This window comes from Melanerpes formicivorus, unplaced genomic scaffold (assembly GCF_026170545.1).
Source record: "Melanerpes formicivorus ecotype bairdi unplaced genomic scaffold, bMelFor1.0.p_v2 SCAF_12, whole genome shotgun sequence".
In the NCBI taxonomy this organism is placed as follows: Eukaryota; Metazoa; Chordata; class Aves; order Piciformes; family Picidae; genus Melanerpes; species Melanerpes formicivorus.
The window spans coordinates 1,808,506-1,824,502 of record NW_027142364.1 but is presented as its reverse complement, the minus strand read 5'-3'; the positions used below and the strand labels follow the sequence as shown (position 1 = coordinate 1,824,502).

Genomic DNA, 15,997 nt, shown 5'->3' with positions numbered 1-15,997 from the left:
TAGGGATTGCACACTAGCTACAGACTCAATTCCTCCCCCTCTCTGCTCAGAGTGGTACCACAACAGTGCTAAATGCTCAACTGTCATGCAAGATGTTAACAGCTGGCACCATATGCACCACACTTAGCTGAAGCTGAATTGCACTCAAACATGGTTTTCTTCCCAGTGGAATGAAGTGTGACACTGCCTCTGTAAAGTGTCCAGGGCTCCAAATCTTGTTCTAGAAATCAATATTTGGCTAGCTAATAATTTTCTTACAGTGCATTTTGTTAGACTCTTGGAAGTCTTCATCCTCTTTGTCAATTTTATCAGGATTTAGTGTAAACATCAAAATATTCTCATCCAAGTACCAGCTCAGGTTCTCATCAAATACTGTAGCAAGTAGAAAAAACTCCATGTCCACATTTTTCTGTTGGGAAGAAAAGCACAAAGGCAAACAGAAAGGAGTTAATAGTGCATGTCAGGAAGAAAACCCTAACAAATTACTGTGTGCAATAATTGATGAGTATAATTCACAAAGCAGGACAGATGCATGCAGGGATATTTCCTTCTGAGAATGTCTAATTGCTGTGGCTGGTGACTCAACCTCTGCTGCTAATACTCCTTCTAATAGCAGGAACCACCTCTGGCAACGAATGAGTGTTTTGGTCTTGAACATCTCTACATTTCTCTACTCATTCTCACCAAGTCACTCAGCCCTGGGCTCCAGGGGTGGTTTCACAATACAGACTCTGCCCAGCTGGAGCCAGACTGATTTTTCTCTTTTTGAAAAACAAAGCCAAATCTCAAACCCACTTTCTTAGCACAGGGATGAGATTGCCATGTGGAGAGCAGGTAGTGCTGAGTGGTCATGAATGTGGCAGACCCTGGGGGCACAATTTGGAAGGATAAAGCAGATTCAGCTACAATGATACAAATGCTTAGTCTGGAGAAGAGAAGGCTGAGAGAGGATTTAATAAATGTTTATAACTATCTGGGTGTCAGGAGGGAGGGGACAGGCCCTGCTCAGTTGCACCCTGTGATAGCACAAGGGGCAATGGATGGAAACTACAGCACAGGAGGTTCCATCTCAACACGAAGAGGAATTTCTTCACTGTGAGGGTCACAGAGCACTGGAACAGGCTGCCCAGAGGGGTTGTGGTGTCTCCTTCCCTGGATACTTTCAAGCCCCACCTGGATGTGTTCCTGTGTGACCTGGGCTGTATTCTATGCTCTGGCTCTGGCAGGGAGGTTGGACTCAATGATCCCTGTAGGTCCCTTCCAACCTCTAACATCCTCTGATTCTTCTTCTTTGACTGACCTGTTTCCCAGAAGGATGAAGAGCTCCTTTCCTGCACACCAGGAGAGGGCCAACGAGTCCAGAATTGGTGTCTCTGACTGCATCCACAGCTGAGTAATAAATCCAAGTTAAACAGTCTGGATCTTGCTCTGTGGGGCCCACAGCTTCTGGCACATCCCACTCGTAGGTAAACATAGCACCAGGGCTCACATGAGAGGCTGGAGATTCAGTGCCTATTGGAGAAATCAAAGGTTGTAAAGGTACCTGATGAGCACTGTTTGTTTCACAGAATCAGCCAGGTTGGAAGAGACCTCCAAGATCATCCTCAAGTCCAGCTGATCACCCAACCCTAACTAATCAACCAGCCCATGGCACCAAGTGCCTCATCCAGGCTTTTCTTAAATACCTCCAGGGATGCTGACCCCACCCCCTCCCTGGGCAGCCCATTCCCATGGGCAATCTCTCTTTCTGGGAAGAACTTCTTTCTAAGATCAAGCCTAAACTTCCCTCTGCACAGCTTGAGACTGTGTCCTCTTGTTCTGGTGCTGGTTGTCTGGGAGAAAAGACCAACCCCCACCTGGTCACAACCACCCTTCAGGTAGTTGTAGAGAGCAATGAAGTCTCCCCTGAGCCTCCTCTTCTCCAGGCTAAACACCCCCAGCTCCCTCAGCCTCTCCTCACAGGGCTGTGCTCCAGACCCCTTCCCAGCCTCGTTGCCCTTCTCTGGACATGTTTGAGCAACTCAACATCTTTCTTGAATTGAGTGGCCCAGAACTGGACAAAAGTGTGGCCTTTGATCCCCTTCAAGAGGTGAAGGTGTTGGCAGCTCGCCCTGGGGTGCTGCCAGGTCCCTGCCCCCAGGCACACCTCTGGAGGCACCATAGGCAGCTCCCTCGTGGGCCTTGCGGTAGCTCACGCCGTGGGGCTGGAGGCTCAGCGGGCGGCTGGCGTTGTTCCGGAAGGTCACCCTGATGCGCTCTCCCACTTCAGCCTTGATAACAGGCCCTGGAAAAGAGCACATGGGCTAATGACAGGATGTTTCTACCAAGTGATGTGCAGACTACAGACAGGTACCAACCTACTACCAGGCTGGAAGAGACTTCCAAGATCATTGAGTCCAACTGATCACCCAACCTAACTAATCAACCAGCCCATGGCACTAAGGGCCTCACCCAGGCTTTTCTTAAACACTTCCAGGGACATCAACTCTGTGAAGAACTTCTCTTTAAGATCACCACAAGCTTATAGCAATCAATGGCTGGATGCTTTGCCTGCTGCACTGGGAGCCGCCACTGGGACTGTATGAACACAGACCAGGTCCCTGGAAAGTGGCCTGAACCATGTGGCAGCCTAGCAGCAACTGGACTGCTCCATTCCCAACTCCTCATGGAGAGCCAGTGCCATGCAGTACAGTTCCTCCCTTTGGAAAGTGACCTACAGATGTTAGCATCAACATCAAACTCAGTTCAGAGCCGTGCCAGAAGAAGCCAGGTTATAAATAGGACTAGGCCTGCCTAGCCTGGCCCTGTAATTCAGAGCCTGACCTGCATATATCATGGCATACTCCCACAGGCAAGAAGTGGAGTACCACAGCACTGCCTTCAAGAGCTTTCTTACACCATGGGGTGTCTCTTGGAGGAAGCCACAGGCACCAGGATCTGCAGGAGGCAGGCAGAGCTGAGTCTCTCTCGGAGGTGGAGGGCCACTGTTGGCCAACCAGTGGAAGTGATAGCTTAGTCTCATAAATCTTTTGACTTAAAAGAGTTGTAGGTATCTTACCTAAGAGTCCAAGATGTTCTTCCTCCATGAGTCTTTTTTTATGTACAGTGAAGGACCCATCTGTGTATTCTTTGTAAATGGCTTTTTTGTAAGAGCCACCAATTCTTGTCTCACTTTGTTCAAAGAACACACGAGAATCACTGTGGAAGAGAAATGGCAACAGAGGACAACAGTTCAAGTCATAATGCTCACATTTACAAAGGCAGTCAGGACCTTGACCCTGTTTTGATGTGCAGTTTGTGTTTTGGTGCTCCTTTTAGTGCCCTGGCCACATACTTGCAGTCCTATATGAAGATGTGCTGGAATGCATTATCCTTCACTAAGCTCTTTTTAAGGCACTGTGCTGTATCACTCTTACAAGCCAGCATGCTTAGAGACTCATCAACAGTGGATTCTAGTCAGTATTTTGTAACCTGGAGTTGACTCTCTACAACTGATTCAGCAACAGTGGATACAAACACCAAGAACATGAATACCTAAATAGAAAGGGGGAAGATTCAGCCTACACGTTTCAGTCTACCTTTTTATTCTTCAAAGAAAGGACCTTTCAGGGTTACACAATCACTGCTCAATGAACTGTGCCTTGTCCCCTGTGGAGTAGGTAAATATTCTTTAACTTACAGATGAAAACCTGAGGAATCAATGTATTCAATGATTCGCCCCAGCTCTTAACTATCTTAAACACAGAACAAAGGGGAAAGCTGCCTCTTGCAAGTTGTTTGCTAGATGAGGTGCCATTAGCATGGCTCTCAGCAGCTCAGGAGATGGTCATGAATTCCTGGCTTTGTTCTTTAACTCAGAATAATCAACCAGATTGAATCATCGGAGGTCTCAGCCTACATATGGCATTGCAATTCATCTTCATCCCAGTGACACTGCTAACACTACAGCAAGATTACAGCCGGGAAAACAATAGACCTCATGTGGTCTGATATTTATCTTAGCATTAGTATTTAAGCAGAGGTGAGGACAATGAGAAATTCTGCTTGAAAGTCAGACCCACCACATGGCTCACATGACTTAGCATGTTTGTATCTGTCCTGCTTGGAAAGTGAAACTTCTTTAAGTGGAAGCATTTACCTGTCAGCGATTAATTCTTGCCCTGTAAAATGGTTCATTGCAGAGGGGCCATAATTCCAGATGATCTCTTCAGCAGCAATGAAATACTGTCTTATCTTTGTGCTCTCATTGTGATCTCTCAGGGATTTCCTGCAATCTCTTACTTTAAAAAGGGCCTGCATACCACCTGGGGAGGAAAAACGAAGAGGTAGAGAAAACGAGGGAGAAAGAACTATACTTTCTCTTTCCCTGCTTTCAAGTAGCTCTTGTCTTCCCTGGAGAACTCCCATACCATTGATGGATATGCAAATCACAAATGGAAAGGATGTAACAGACTGAATGGCAGCTGAGCTAGGATGCAGAAACCCATCCATGATATTTACACTTGGCAGGCAGGCTAGGTACAGTGCATTCTGTTTGTAAAGCTGTGACTGACAACAGGAGTTAGGGTGGAGTGGAAACAGCACTGTTGGTTAGCACTCCAGCTGAGGACAGGTGCCACCAGGCTGACCATCTTCCCTCTCAATCTGATCAACATCTTACTTGTGAAACCCCCTATGGCTTTGCACCTTAGGAGAAAGGTCTGTCAGTAAATCTGCTTGCTGGAGGTGCAAATAATACAATAAATTATAGTTCTTGTGCAACTATGGATTAAGCCAACTTGTAGCATTCAAGTCTTGCCTGGGATCCTTCAATCATACCAGGATAGTGCTTGGTGTGATAGCTGTTTCAAAACTTACAACCTCAGTGTGGTTGACTGTGCAGGTTAAACACACTCCCTTTAAAATCAGAAGTTCCAGATGTTGTGAAATCATTCTGATTTCTCTGTTCCTTCCCATTTATGCGACAAATTACTTCTCTGACTCAGAGGGCTACAGACCATGGTTAATTAGCTTCTAAGTATTTCATACGGTTAGCAAATACTGGACAAAGGAAGAGACAGGGAAGGGAAATGCAGATCATCTCTGCTTATTGGCCAATGCACCTCCCACAACATGTCTTTGTGAGCAGGCAAGTAAGCCTGCCTATCCTGTGCCCCTTGTCAACTTTTTTATTGGCAAACAGAAAACTCTGATTAGTCAACTTCAGTATGAGGCAAACATCATGCTGCTGTTTGTCTGAAATTGAGGCCTTCAAAAGCACAGCTGGGAGACTTGCTGCCAACTGTTAATAATTTCCATTACAGAGAAGAATTTCCTTGATTTCCATGGCTCAAGCCCATCTAATACACTCCTGGGCATTTTGGTTATTTCAATTGTTTTGTTACCTAGAGGAGAATATCATCAGCTGGCATCCTACCAGCTCAGGAACACTGCTGAAGTGACTCAGTAAACTGCTAGCTCAAGTTAAAAGCATTCAGATCACTGGAACTGATTCTGTACCTTCAATGTGGTCATTCACTTGGCAGCTGAGCAGCCATTCCCCAGGACTCCTTGGAATCATGACAGCATCAACAAATGTGGCTGGGAAGAGGCTGATGGTGTCAACTCGATGATGCCTTTCTATTAAGGTCTGTCCATGAAAGTAGGCTGAATGGATGTCAGCTTCATTACCCATGCCAAAGAGATACCATTTTACCTTATCTTCCACACACATGGTGAGGTTTGGAAGGTATCCATACATGTACCCGTTGATTGCTAAAAGAAATGGTATTTGGGACAGTTAACTTAGGATCTTTGCTTCAAAAGCAGGTGCCATAGAACCACTGCTTTGTTCTTCAAAACTGGAAGAGGCTCAAAATAAGACTCCACACCTTTGAAAGTGAGCACAAGTCAGACACATCCTTCACCTGTACAACCACCTGCATGACCAGCAGTTCCTGCTATGATTCTGCCATCCATGTCATAGAGTCACAAAATGGTTTGGATTGGAAGGGACCTCTAAAGGTGATTTAGTCCAACCCCCTCTGCTGTAAGCAGGGGCATCCATCCTCAACTAGGTTAGATATCTTATTTGTTGATACAATAAATCTGCTTTTCTAAACTGTGATATTATGGTACAGAGTTCAGGATTAAGAAACAGAACAAAGTAACACGAGTCTGTTTAGAGTGCCTGGGAAATTACACAGGCCAAGAAGATCTTGGCCCCTGAGTATTTCAGATCATGACTCCAAAGGATTGATTGTGTAGCTCTTGCCATCTCTTTTTTTGCTTTTTGCTTCTTTTTCCTTATTTAAAATGACCTTTCTTAATCCTCCAAGAAAAAGCCCTGCTTAAAACCCCTAATATTTACATTTTGCCTTAAAAGAGACAACACTCAAAAATATTCCTTCACCATATCACTACAAAGCAACAGTAACAAAACATTCTCTCACAGTGCATTTTGTTGCTCTCCTGGAAGTCTTCATCATCTTTGTCAACTTTGGAAGGCTCAGAGCAGTATGTCCTGATATTGTCCTCTAGGTACCAACTGAGATTTTCATCCATCACAGAAAACATAAGGATAAATTCAGCATCAAAGCCTTCAGCACTGCCCTCATCCATTGTACCTGAAAAAAAGAAATGGGGTATTCAGAGTCTCTGGCAAATGTCATGATCTTGTCATTAGCTTTAAGTGCAGGATCAGTGGGGCTGGTCAATGCTTACTTCTTATTTTGCCACTTTCCTTGGGTGTCAGCGTTCACAAGCTCACAGACACCCAGAAAGCAGAATTGGGGGTTGAGAGCTGCTATAAAACAAATTTACTAAGAATAAATATTGCATGTGATAAGATTACAGCAAATCTGTCTCTCACACCAGTACTTACAGATTGCTTTTGCATGAGTGCCATGAGCACAGCTCACCCACGTGGATTTGTAGGCAAACTTCTATTTGCTGTCACATAAACCAAAAGGCCTTCCTGTCCTATTGAAAGGAAGCTGACTGAGAAGACAAGAAGCTGCTGTACCAAAATTAACTGCAATCTTCTCCCCTTCCACTAAATTATTTTGCAGTACACTAAACAGCCATCATCATTCACCTTGCATATGTATTTATTTCTTTAACTTATTTATTTATGGTTTACCTTTCCTGCAAATTATCAAAGGCCCAACAAGCCCTGAGGCAACGTCTCTTGGAGCATCTATGTGAGAGTGGTAAACCCTGGTTATGCAGTCTGCATCTCCCTTAGCTGGACCTTGATCTTCTGTCACATCCCATGTGTAAGTGTACTGGCCTCCAGGCTGCACAGCATCATCTCTCTTCTGCAAATCTTTGGTGTTGTCAGGATAAAAAGCACCTGAAGAATGCCACAAAGCCACCGTTAACAAAACACATTCACAATATGGTGTCAGGATAGCACCTTCCGTGATTTAAAGTTGACGACAGGATAGCTGGGGAGGGACTTATGACAAGGGCTTGTGGTGATAGGATGAGGGGGCACAGGCTTTGAGTTGAAAGAGGGGAGATTGAGACTGGAGATTAGGAAGAAATTCTTTCCAGTGAGGGTGGGGAGACCCTGGAACAGGTTTCCCAGGGAGGTTGTGGGCGCCTTCTCTCTGGAGGTGTCAAAGGCCAGGCTGGATGAGGCCTTAAACAACCAGGGCTCCCATGGCAGGGAGGCTGAAACTAAATGCTCTTTAAGATCCCTTCCAACCCAAATCATTCTATGATTCTGGTTCTTCATGACAGCATTGATCCTCAATATCTCCATCTGTCACATCCCCTTATACCCTTGTTTCAGGTGAAACATAAACATACTCTTATTTCAGGTGAAATGTTCTAAACTTGGTGCCTTTATGAATTCCACTCTTCAAAAAAATGATCAAACTTATTAGCTCCTGTTTTAAATTTATTGTGTCCTGGTTTAAACTTTTACTTTCTTGACAAGCCTTCTCTTTAATGAGAGAATATCACTTAGAGGAATGACTATGTCTTGATATATTCTGGCACAGGGCAGACTGAAGCTTACCTTCATTTTCCTTTGTGTATCTTACACCATGTGGATGCAGCGTGTAGTTTCTGGATGCAAAGTTCTTCAAGTGAATAATAATGGAATCTCCAACTTCTCCCTTAATGATAGGGCCTAAAAACCCTAGCCAGGAAGGTTTTTCAACTACCACATCATATAACTGACTGGTATACTGAGTGTAGACAGCTTTCTTGTAAGTGCTTCCTATCCTCTGTGGTCCTTGCTTGAGAAAGACTTCAGCCTGCCTGTGAAGAAAATACGCAAACACATCTGTAGTGCCAGATCCTCACTTTGTATTGAAATGGTGTTAATTAGCAGGGTTTCAGATAAAGACCAGACCTCCACAGTGCTGTGTCTGGGTTTAGGTGCAAACATGTCTCCTACTATAAGGAATTAAGGACTCAGGTAAAGGTTAAATATTATGCCCCAACCTGATTATTTTCTACTCATTTTGTAGACTGAAGATAAGGATATTTGACACCATTTGAGGCAAATTGGAGACCATGTGGACAAGGCAAATTATAGTTCTTATTGCTTGGGACTTTGGTATTTGCATGCTTAAACTGCTGTCTACTTTTCCCATGGCTTGTTAAAAACAATGGTTTCCATCACCATGCTATTATGTTGTCTGCATAGTTCTTGTTCTAATGCAATGAGAGGCAGACTTCTCAGCTGTAAAATACATTTAACATGTCTGGACAGGAGCAGGTGCAGCTCAAGGTGCTGCTAACGTCCAGGGTATGCATGGGGTGTGGTGGGCACGCAGACTGCTGAAATGAGAGAGATGAAGCCCTAGGCTTAGCTCACCAGCCACAGATGCAGAAGGATCTCAGCCTCAGAGCTACATAAGGATTTGCCCTAATAAACTCTCATTTTCAGAGATTCAGCCCAAGAGTATACAAACAGGTTACATGAGAGCAGGGAATCTGTAATGACCTCCTCGGTCACCAGGTGCCTTAACTGCAGGACCATTGCTCCTCTCAGTTAATGGAACAATTACATAAAACACACGAGCTTAGCTAGCAAGGAAACAATCCAACCCAGGAGCTGAAATGAGCCTGATGGAGGTGGCATTTCCTGCACGTGGCATCAGTACCTCTGAACCCTGTACCTAACCTAGATATGCTGGCCAAGCACCACCAGCTGCAGGCCAGGGTTCACTGTGTTTCTCTGACAGCTATCTACTGGGAACAGCTTTGGAGGCAACTTTTGCCTGCACTGAGGGTCAGATACCTTAACTTAGATATTTTGCTCTCTGAGCAGAGTTCTCTTTGTGGAAAAAGTGGTTATTAGTGCTAACCACAGTGGTGAGAGAAGCTGCCAGCACTGGCTGCTCAAACCCAGAGTGCTGCTGCTGGCTGCTGCTGGCAGCCTAAGTTCTGAGTCTCTTTAACCACAAATCCTTCTGCACAACCACAGAAGTAGCTATGGAAGCAAACCTACTTCAGGAGAAGGCAATCTTGAGAGACAGGGCAACACTGCCAGAAGCTGTGCAGCCTCCTGGTTTCTCATTTGACGTGGTGAGACACACGTCCGGTTCGGTTTCATATGCCTAGCAGTGCAGCAAGCTGACACTGCCCCAAAATGAGAAGTGTTTCCCACAAGGCTGAGCATTGTTTGAGCATGTGGGGAAGGATTGTTTGTACCTTGGCAAGAACAGATCTGAAGTGTAATTAAAATGCCAGTTCAGAGCTCCATGAAACTTGGAGAGCAAAAACTTAGCTTGCAAAGGCTGAGTTACTGGAAATCTGTGTGCACAAAGCTCTTTAGCCACAAAGTAGATCAAATGCATACATTGTGGCTCTTCATGGGCTGTTTAACCTGCTACCATTTCATTGCAGAGTTCCTTCTAGCAGGTACACTGCACTCTTCCCCCTCTACTTTTCCCTTCCTCCCTAAATGCCAAGCTCTGTGCAAGCACAGCCTCATAATTGAACAGATCAGGAGAAGAAAAACTGGGGAAGCTGAAAATTAAAAGTACAATAAAAGGGAGCAGCTCCTTTGCATGCATACAACCATTGGGAAATATAATACTAATACTACTAATAATAAATAGTAGTAGTAGTAGTAATTAATTCATGTAGCATGTTGCAGACTGCCATGGAGCAAAGCAAAGCAGTGAGCAGTGCTGGCTTGTCGGATTGCAACACTGCCCTGCAATTTCCAGACAAGGTGCCTTGCTTCCAGAGTTTGCTAGCCTGCTGAATCCCTGTCAGTGTCTTACACTTCCCTCAGCTCATGAGTAAAACAAAGAAGTTGGTTGCTTCATCTCATGCCTGATGAAGTGGCAGATTATGGCTGAGATATGGTTTGCTTTCACTAGGTAAAACAAACCACAGCAAACCTTCTAATCCCTCCTCTACAGACTAAATGAGAACTATAATTTTGAGATTTTTCTAATTTCTGCTTCCTCTCTTCATTGTTTTTATTTTAATATAGTCCTATTTCACTTTAAAGGCACTAAAAAAAAAATTAGAAGGAAGGAGCATTTCTTCTCTCTCAAATATTTCTCTAACGCCTTCCATAGCTGAGTTTTTCTAATGGATTTTTCATGTCCTCAGGGTGCTCCCCTCCTCCTCACCATACTTATTCCCCATCCTGCTTATTGCTCTCACTCTGCACCCTCCTTGCCTTGTAACAAGCAGCCCAGCTCCTCCACTGTGGACAGAAGGACCCAGCTGTGTTGCTGCAGCACTGGAAATAGTCAATGCCAACAGTGACTGTCTAAAAAAGGAAACCTGTGCCCAAAAGGAGAGTTTAACAGCTGTCAAACTTCCATAGTTAAAGACATACCAGCAAAAGCCTTCTCTTCAGGGCTGCCCTCTTAGCCATTCAAAATTAAACATCATTGGACATTCAGGGTCTTTTTGTAGTCACAGTAAACATTGCAGTGCAACAAATTCATAACGCCCCTGCCTATTTCAGTGCTTTTAATCAGCAGAGCATTCAAATGCAGTTCTCAAGCAAGCCAGGAAAACAATACAAATTCCCTGATACATCTGACCAAAAATCCACTGACAGGGGTATGATGATTCACTTCACTGCCTTCACCAGGCTTGCAGACTTAAGGCAGACAGTGCTGTAAAATCAAACACAAGCAGTGCAAACTGTTTTACTTACTCTTCTGCTGCAAAAGGCTGTCCAGACACGATATCAGTATTGCCAGGAGCATAGTTCCACTCTGTCTCTGTGATGCCAATGTAGTACTCCCTGTTCACTGCCTGAGACTGGCAACAGCAAGAAAATAGCAAGCAGCTTAGGAAGAGCAGCTTCATTTTGCTTTCATGAACCTTGTGGAAAATGTGAAATAAAATCCCAGGACAGGGACATCAAATGTCCTTTTATAAGTTGTTGTTGCTCCCACCTCCCACCCTGCTTACCTCCCCCCTTCCCGCTCCTGTTTGCTTTGGTGAATACAATAAAATGTTGCACAATGTCTCTGTGTGTCAAGAGTAAACAAAAGATTCTGGTAACCTCGTCAGTTCAGATAATCTTCAAAGAATTTCTTCAATTTCTGCCAATCCACTAGCCCACAAATTAGCCTTTAGACTGTGAGCAGATCCTGAGGCTTGCAAGTGCTGCAGATTTAACTGGATTTACAGACTTGGGCTTAATTACTTTTTCACTGTCTTGATCACTCTGGAGCCTGTATGCTACTGAGAAAACAACGTCTGTGGTGTGTGGCACAAGAACACAACTTTTGAAGTGCCCTGTGACAAGCTCTACCTGAGAGCCCTTTCCCCTGGGGGACCTGTGCTATGGAAGGTCAGCCCTGTCCTGCAGACCTGCTGCTGCCCCTCTGCTGGTGTGACACAGGGCGACAAGGGAGGACTGAGGTCACTGCTGTCAGTGCAGAGCTGACACACTGATGTATACATGGATAAGCTCTGCTAACCCACCACAGCTCCCTTGGAGATGGAATTTTAGCCCAGTGTGGCACATGCAGCTAGAGATGAAAGAGCTGCTCACAGGCAGAGGCAGGGATGCCTGCATCTCACTTCAAGCAGTTTCAGTATTGCCCAAATGGAAATGAGGTTCAGAAATTCCACAAAATGAACTCCCTGTGCTGCCTTCCTCCTAGTCTACCACCAGACAGAGCAGGCCACGTTCTTCAATGATTTAAAGCATAACAGATGTACAAAGCTCCAGATGTTACCATTACCAAATGACTGGCTGGTGCAGAAAGCTGTGCTTTGGCTTTATGTGAGTCCTGTAAGCAGTGATCTGTTAACCTCACTGAAAAACAGGACCAGAATCAGATTTTTAACACAGGCTGTTTGAAAAGCACCTAAAGTTTTCAGCTGGTTTGTTTTCCCTGTTCCATCATGGTTGAGTCTGAGGCTTCAGACAAAAGCCGCCTGTAAATCTGAAAATTGTAGAGACTTGTGTTGAAAACCAGAAGCATATCTATATTATAGATATTTATTTCTATTATAGATATTTATTTATGTGATAGACACTCATCTATGTTATAGATATTTACCTATATTACAGATATCTATCTATATTATAGACACTTATCTATATTATATATATATCTCTCTCATAGTGTCATAGTATCATTCAGGGTTGGAAGGGACCACAAGGATCATCTAGTTCCAACCCCCCTGCCATGGGCAGGGACACCCCACACTAGATCAGGCTGCCCAGAGCCTCATCCAGCCTGGGCTTAAACACCTCCAGGGACGGGGCCCCGACCACCTCCCTGAACAACCCATTCCAGGGCTTCACCACTCTCATGGTGAAGAACCTCCTCCTCACATCTAGCCTGAATCTCCCCACCTCCAGCTTCATTCCATTCCCCCTAGTCCTATCACTACCTGAGATCCTGAGAAGTCCTTCCCCAGCCTTCCCGTAGGCCCCCTTCAGATACTGGAAGGCCACAATTAGGTCACCTGGGTGCCTTCTCTTCTCCAGACTGTACAGCCCCAACTCCTTCAGTCTGTCCTCATAGGAGAGGTGCTCCAGCCCTCTGCTCATCCTTGTGGCCCTTCTCTGGACACGTTCCAGCACCTCCAGATCCCTCTTGTAATAGGGGCTCCAGAGTTGGAGGCAGTACTCCAGGTGGGGTCTCACCAGGGCTGAGTAGAGGGGGAGGATCACCTCTCTCGACCTGCTAGCCTGTCACTTGAGAATGCTCTTCTGCACTCTGAGCATTGACACAGCCACACTCATCCTAAATGGCATTTTTTCATTGCATGGTAACTTAAAAATGCCTGTAATAGCCACAATCTTCTTTAAAGCTATTTTCTTAATGGTCAGAAAAATCAAGATTACTTTGGGTAGCAGACAAAGATTCAGAACAGAACTTAACTATGAAATGCTTCCTTTACTGCCATACAAACCTAAACCTGACTTAACCAGGACTGTGAGAAATTATGAATTTTATTATTCATACACACACACAAAAAAAATCAGGCAGTGTCAGAACAGTGAAGTTCTTCATCTCACCTTAACTGCATTAACTGAAGGAGTCTGCTGCTGTCTACATGACTGTGGCCAAAGCCAAGTTTTTGAAATCTGATTGAATCTATGATGAAATTCTGGAGTTTCCCAGGTTGGTGACACATGCTCAGATTTATTTCTGCAGGGATTTTTTTTGTTGTTGCTCTTCTTTGCCATGGATGAAGGTCAGTGGAAAGATCAGCTTGTACAGGCTGCATCTGTAAGCTAGCTGAGTAAAAATAAGAAAATGTTAACCTTCTCTTACACTACTTAAATTCAGAGTCACTGCTGAATGCTCAGCTAACAGAGTTGTTCATCCACATATGAGCTAGCTGGTTTATTTTTGTGCACATTTCCAGCAGGCTGAGGAAGAGTTTAAAAACCTCACAAGCAGCACCCTTGAAATCTCCACATTTATTTGAGGGTAAAAACCTGAGCATTTCTTTGCCTTACGCTCCTGACTCCTCTCAATTACTCTCCTTTTTTATTTTGATTTACAGAATAACCAGCATGTTGCTTTCATTTCAAGGCAAAACAAAAACGTTGGACAGGAAAGATTTTTCCATTACCCTCCAAACTTGCAAGGCATTTGTGTGCCTGAGCAAACTCCTATTACCTTTCTCCTAAGGAACTCCAACAATTCAGAGATGACTCAGCTTCCCAAACCTGTATTATTATCTTCAGATGATGCTTGAAAAGCAGGAACCTCTCTCCTCTGATAGACAGGACCTAAAAAGACTAAACAACTAATTTAATGGGTTCAGTTAGGAGTCTGCAGCTTGGTGCCATGAATATCCCTCTCATTTCTCATACTGAGGATGCTGAACTGCTGTCTGTTCTGAAAGCTCTCAAAACTGCTTTAAAAGCATAAAGCTGCTCTTTTACTTCAAACACTATTAACACTGCTATGGAACAAACTCTCAAGCTAGATGCTGTTCTTTGTGTCACTGTCTGCCAAGCTCAGGACTTTCTATGATCAGAGACAGAAGTTATTGAAAAGTGGAAAGGACATATCCAGGAGCAAGGTAAAGGGTTAAGAGTTTCCAGGTGTGTCTTTAAGGTATTTCATTGCTCTCATCCAGCATAGCAAAGTCTTTCTGTTTGCTTGAAGTTAAGTCTATATTTTCCCCATGGCTGAGCTGGAGTCTGAACAGAGTATTCATAGAGTCAGAGAATGGTTTGGGTTGGAAGGGACCTCTAAAGGCCATCTAGTCCAATGCCACCACTCATTTTAGGAATATTTAGCCATTCTGGGGGGGGGGGGTGGCTTTGAAGGTCTACCCCACACATGCATTTTTTTTTTTCATCCAAATAACCGAAACCTGTTTAAAAGGAAAAAAAAAAATCTTTCTATGACTTTCAAAATAAACAGCAGGCACAAAATCAGCAAAATCCTCCAAGATGTTTGCTAGGAGTACGGGTTGATTGTTAAGTTTTCTTTATTTTTCTTCTGCCCACAAACAACACACACAAAAAAACCTGTAAGAACGTGGAATTATCATTTAAGGAGGTGTATGATGGAGATTTAAGCCTAGGGAAAAAGGAGTATGCAGCTACGAGCAGTCCCCGTGTCATAATCATGGCTTTTTAACGTGCAGCTCAGAACATCCATGCCACTTTGAACCATCTCCCAAAAGAATAGCTCCATTCTTAAACACCCTTCCTTTTCTTTAATTCCTTTTTGCAACCTAATAAAAAAATAAGCACTTCCAACTTCAGATGCATTCTTCAAACCTCACAGGAAGAACTCAGCTTTTCAAACCAAGCTGATAAGACAATACCAAGGCAAAATAGCAATATTGTCTTGAAACACAATTGGATATACTCTATTTTTTTCCCCTAAATATCTTTCCCACAGCTGCTACTTCTGCCACTTATTGTTTGGTTTGCAGTCCTTACAGTCTTTAATGTTAGAAGTTGATAGAGCTGAATCCCACCCAGGGCATTACTGCAAGTCAGAAGTATGTATTTCACACAGAATCACAGAAACGTTCAGGTTGGAAAAGACCTTTGGGATCACCAAGTCACATTCCTCTGGACCTTCCTTCTCTCAAAACCAGTGCTGAACACAGCCAAATGCTGCCCATGTGGCTGCAAATCAGCCTTATAAAAATAAGTGTTTGAGAAATTAAAAGAACTTTTTTTGGTCTGATTGTTATTGTCAAGAACGTTTGCCTTCCATTTGCAGCAAGGCTGGGTATTTAGAAGAGTACTAAGATAGTCCTGGGTGCTCACAAGGTTCCCTCCTCTGTTCCTTCAAGTCATACAAAAACTGATCAAAAAAGTTTGCCACTAAGTATAAAAAAGTATAAAAAGGAACCCAGTGCAGCTATTAATGTGTACAAATGAGCAGGGCTGACTTCAGAGCTGGGCATCTGATCTTTGAATCAGATCCTGGATGCCTTTCTAAAAGCAGTTCAGAACTTCCAAGACAGAATGAGTAGGATCAGCTGCTGCTTGTCATGGCCATTATGGTCTTTCTGCAATGAAAATGTATTCATTTAGGAATCATGGCTTCATCCATTCTCAAGGGAACAACCCCTCCTG

At 44.0% G+C, this 15,997-nt stretch overlaps 1 protein-coding gene across 1 annotated transcript in view; it reads right to left on the bottom strand.

Moving 5' to 3' along the window:
• CP (ceruloplasmin) overlaps positions 1-15,997 on the bottom strand; it is a 25,445-nt gene extending 9,448 nt beyond the window's left edge. Inside the window, exons 1-12 of the mRNA XM_068144931.1 lie at positions 14,067-15,997; positions 13,457-13,679; positions 11,126-11,232; positions 8,006-8,250; positions 7,121-7,333; positions 6,432-6,605; positions 5,500-5,754; positions 4,139-4,304; positions 3,059-3,198; positions 2,147-2,284; positions 1,301-1,512; positions 259-409 (exon numbers count right to left, since the gene is read on the bottom strand). Coding sequence (XP_068001032.1) covers positions 259-409; positions 1,301-1,512; positions 2,147-2,284; positions 3,059-3,198; positions 4,139-4,304; positions 5,500-5,754; positions 6,432-6,605; positions 7,121-7,333; positions 8,006-8,250; positions 11,126-11,232; positions 13,457-13,627 — 1,972 coding nt within the window. The 5' untranslated portion in view covers positions 13,628-13,679; positions 14,067-15,997. The remainder of the gene's footprint in view (positions 1-258; positions 410-1,300; positions 1,513-2,146; positions 2,285-3,058; positions 3,199-4,138; positions 4,305-5,499; positions 5,755-6,431; positions 6,606-7,120; positions 7,334-8,005; positions 8,251-11,125; positions 11,233-13,456; positions 13,680-14,066) is intronic.